Source organism: Sinocyclocheilus rhinocerous, unplaced genomic scaffold, assembly GCF_001515625.1.
Source record: "Sinocyclocheilus rhinocerous isolate Xijiao unplaced genomic scaffold, SAMN03320098_v1.1 scaffold2216, whole genome shotgun sequence".
NCBI classification, from domain to species: Eukaryota; Metazoa; Chordata; class Actinopteri; order Cypriniformes; family Cyprinidae; genus Sinocyclocheilus; species Sinocyclocheilus rhinocerous.
In genome coordinates this window covers 20,227-23,535 of record NW_015641008.1, presented here as the reverse complement: position 1 = coordinate 23,535, position 3,309 = coordinate 20,227, and the positions used below count along the sequence as shown (strand labels likewise).

At 30.2% G+C, this 3,309-nt stretch overlaps 1 protein-coding gene across 1 annotated transcript in view; it reads right to left on the bottom strand.

The window, feature by feature from the left end:
• Positions 1-3,309, bottom strand: part of LOC107753443 (brain-specific angiogenesis inhibitor 1-associated protein 2-like protein 1) — a 14,657-nt gene that overhangs the window by 4,648 nt on the left and 6,700 nt on the right. Inside the window, exons 5-6 of the mRNA XM_016569586.1 lie at positions 800-871; positions 558-692 (exon numbers count right to left, since the gene is read on the bottom strand). Coding sequence (XP_016425072.1) covers positions 558-692; positions 800-871 — 207 coding nt within the window. The remainder of the gene's footprint in view (positions 1-557; positions 693-799; positions 872-3,309) is intronic.

Here is a 3,309-nt window from a genome sequence, read left to right as displayed (position 1 = left end):
TGTCTTTATGTTGTTTGTACATTAATTTGAAGATTGAATGTGAAATAATTGCAATATAAAAGTATATTTAAATTTTTTTATGTTAGGTGGAATTCATCGCGATTAACTTCAGAAAAATGTGCGATTTAATTCTGGGTTTTTTTTTTTCCGATTGACAGCACTAATATTTATATAATTTATATTATATATAAACATATGTAATATACAAATATAATATATTTTTCTTAAATATATACATGCATGTGTGTGTATTTATATATACATAATAAATATACAAAGCACACACACATATATTACGTAAACAAAAACTTTTATTTTGGATGTGATTAATCGCGATTAATCGTTTGACAGCACTAATCAAAACCCAGAGGAAATTACAGAAGGAATCAATGGCTCAAAAATGCAAATTTTCTGCTAATTGCTAATTTTCTAAATATATTATGCGGTTTAAAATGTAGGACTACAAACTGAACAGCTCTGTTATGTATTCGATTAAATGATCAGACAAAAGACTGCCAGACAATCAGATTTCATAACGAAAAAACAAGAAACCTTACCTCATTTTCTTTGATCTCATACTTGGACGAATGCTTCCCTTGACTTTTTCTGCGCAGTTTCTTCAGGTCGGCCTGTGATTTGTCCAAAAAGTCTTGCTTCAATTTGTGTTCTGACTGGTATCTTTTGAAAGTGGCCTAGAGGGATTGTAATACCACAACGTTCATGAGATGTCCCTGCTTGCACAGGTGAAGGAATGGGAAGTGTTGCTTGATTGACGAAGAGAAAAACATGCAATACTTACATTCATGTACTTGATATCCATATCTGTTTTCCTTTCCAGTTCAGTGATGAGCTCTCTGTGGAACCTCTTGAACTGTAGCAACAAGGTTAATGGAGATAAATCACCACAGAGCGATAACAATCAATAATGGTGAAATTGCATTAAGTCACCATATAATTCCACAACAATGATAACATTATGTAGAGAAGTCGAACAAAAGGGTTATCTTATCAGCTTAGGTAGTTAAATATTCATAACACTGTGAGTCTGAACACCCAAGATCATCTGATTAAAAAATGGTTTGGGAGGAAGAAATGCTCTGAAACTCAAGAGAGCAGAGGGTCAGCCCTTAATACAGTCACATACCTCAGATAAGTTCAGCACACACACTATCCCAAAGGCAAAATATTATTGTATGATTTATAAATGTCAACGTTTAAGTTTAAAGATCAAGTGACTACAAAAATGTTTGAAGTTACAATTACACATTAATTTCATGTCCTAAAATGTTTCCTCAATAGCACTGCCTGCCACAGTTCTGCTCATTGGTTTAAATATTCCTTGAAGATGTTTATTTCATAAAAGTTGCATTTTATATTTTTAGCACTGCTCTAATGACACTACTTTACATATTTATACACTACCTTACAAACATTTGGGGTCAGTCATTTTTTAAATGTTTTTGAAAGTATTCTCTTATGCTCACCAAGGCTGCATTTTTTGATCAGAAATACAGTAAAAATAGTACTACTGTGAAATGCAGATTTACTCTATTTAAAATAAGTTTTTTATTTTAAAGGGGTCACGAACTAAGAAATAAAATTTTCCCTGATCTTTTGACATGTAAGAGGTTATTGTACTATAGAAACATCCTGTAAGTTTCAAAACTTCCTCATTGGTCCAAGAACAGCTTTTACTGAAACCAAGGTGCCAAAATGAAGTGTTTCGGATTTTGTCTCAGTATGACGTAAGTGTGATGAAAGACTGGCCCTACAGAATCAGACCAACACGTACTTCTACATTATTGCATCTTTGGCCCCGTCCACTGGCACATTAGTGAGATGAGATTGAGAGAACAGAGCTACAGGGTCACTAGACTAAAAATAACATTGCCTTCCAACGGATCCTAATGCTAGTAAAGTGGCTATTTATTACATTTCACGTGCTATTAACAACAATTTTCACTATAAGTTAATCTCAGCAGTTGTAACTGTAAAAACATAGTAAACATTTTCCACATGTAATATTTTATATGCAAAGATGTTACCCAGTTAACAATAGCATATCAATAACAATAGCAATATCAATAGCAGTGGGAGTTTACATGAAGTCTTCAAGGAGAATTCCCCTTTTAAATGGAGCTTTAAATAAGAGGGCTAAAATCAGACTAGAATTTATTTTCAAATTACTATTCTAAATTAGTAGAGTTTATTTCTAAATTACAACAATTTACGTAAAAATCAAAACATTTCTTATTATTATCATCAATGTTGGAAGAAATCATATATTTGAAATATATTTTTTATAACATTATAAATGTCTTTACTGTCACTTTCAACCAATTTATTGCATCCGTTGATTAAAATATTAATTTATTTAAAAAAAAATCTTATTGACCCCAATATAGTGAATATATTCCATAAGGCATATTAGAGTTTATTTCTAAATTACAACAATTTACGTAAAAATCAAAACATTTCTTATTATTATCATCAATGTTGGAAGAAATCATATATTTGAAATATATTTTTTATAACATTATAAATGTCTTTACTGTCACTTTTAACCAATTTATTGCATCCGTTGATTAAAATATTAATTTATTTTAAAAAAAATCTTATTGACCCCAATATAGTGAATATATTCCATAAGGCATATTATTATTAGTAGTAGCTGTATCAGTATTGTTATTAATATAATAATAATAATAATTTTGAATTGAAGGAAATTTTCTTGTTCAAAAAAAAAAATCACAAAAGGATCCAAGATGTTACTGATACTCGAGAAGGTAACGAATTACATGAAGAACCAAGGGTATTAAAACTACATAGAATTATCCAGGAACATACTGAATACCTATTAATATCTACAGCTTCTTCTGGAGTTAGAGAGGAATATGTAGGCCTGTCACGATAACAACTTTTTGTTGTGCGATATATTGCCCCAGAAATAATTGCGATAAGCGATATTATTGTCATTTTAAAGACCATTTTATGCCACTGAATATATAATCATAATGTAACAGCATAATAATGCAAGAAGGCCTACACACTTCCAAATGACAACAAACTTTAAATTTTTAAGAATATTTAGATCATGGAAATTAAGTATTAAAAAATATTATACCTTAAAAAAAACCTGAATAAACAGTAAATAAACATTTTCTAACAAAAAGTGCAAACAAGTACAAAAAAAGATAAATGCACAAAGAACTTGTATGGAGATTCTTTCATCTACAGATTTTTCCCAGACCTTCTTTTCTCTATAAAATAAGGGTGCACACTATTGCTGAAAAACACAATCACTTCTTA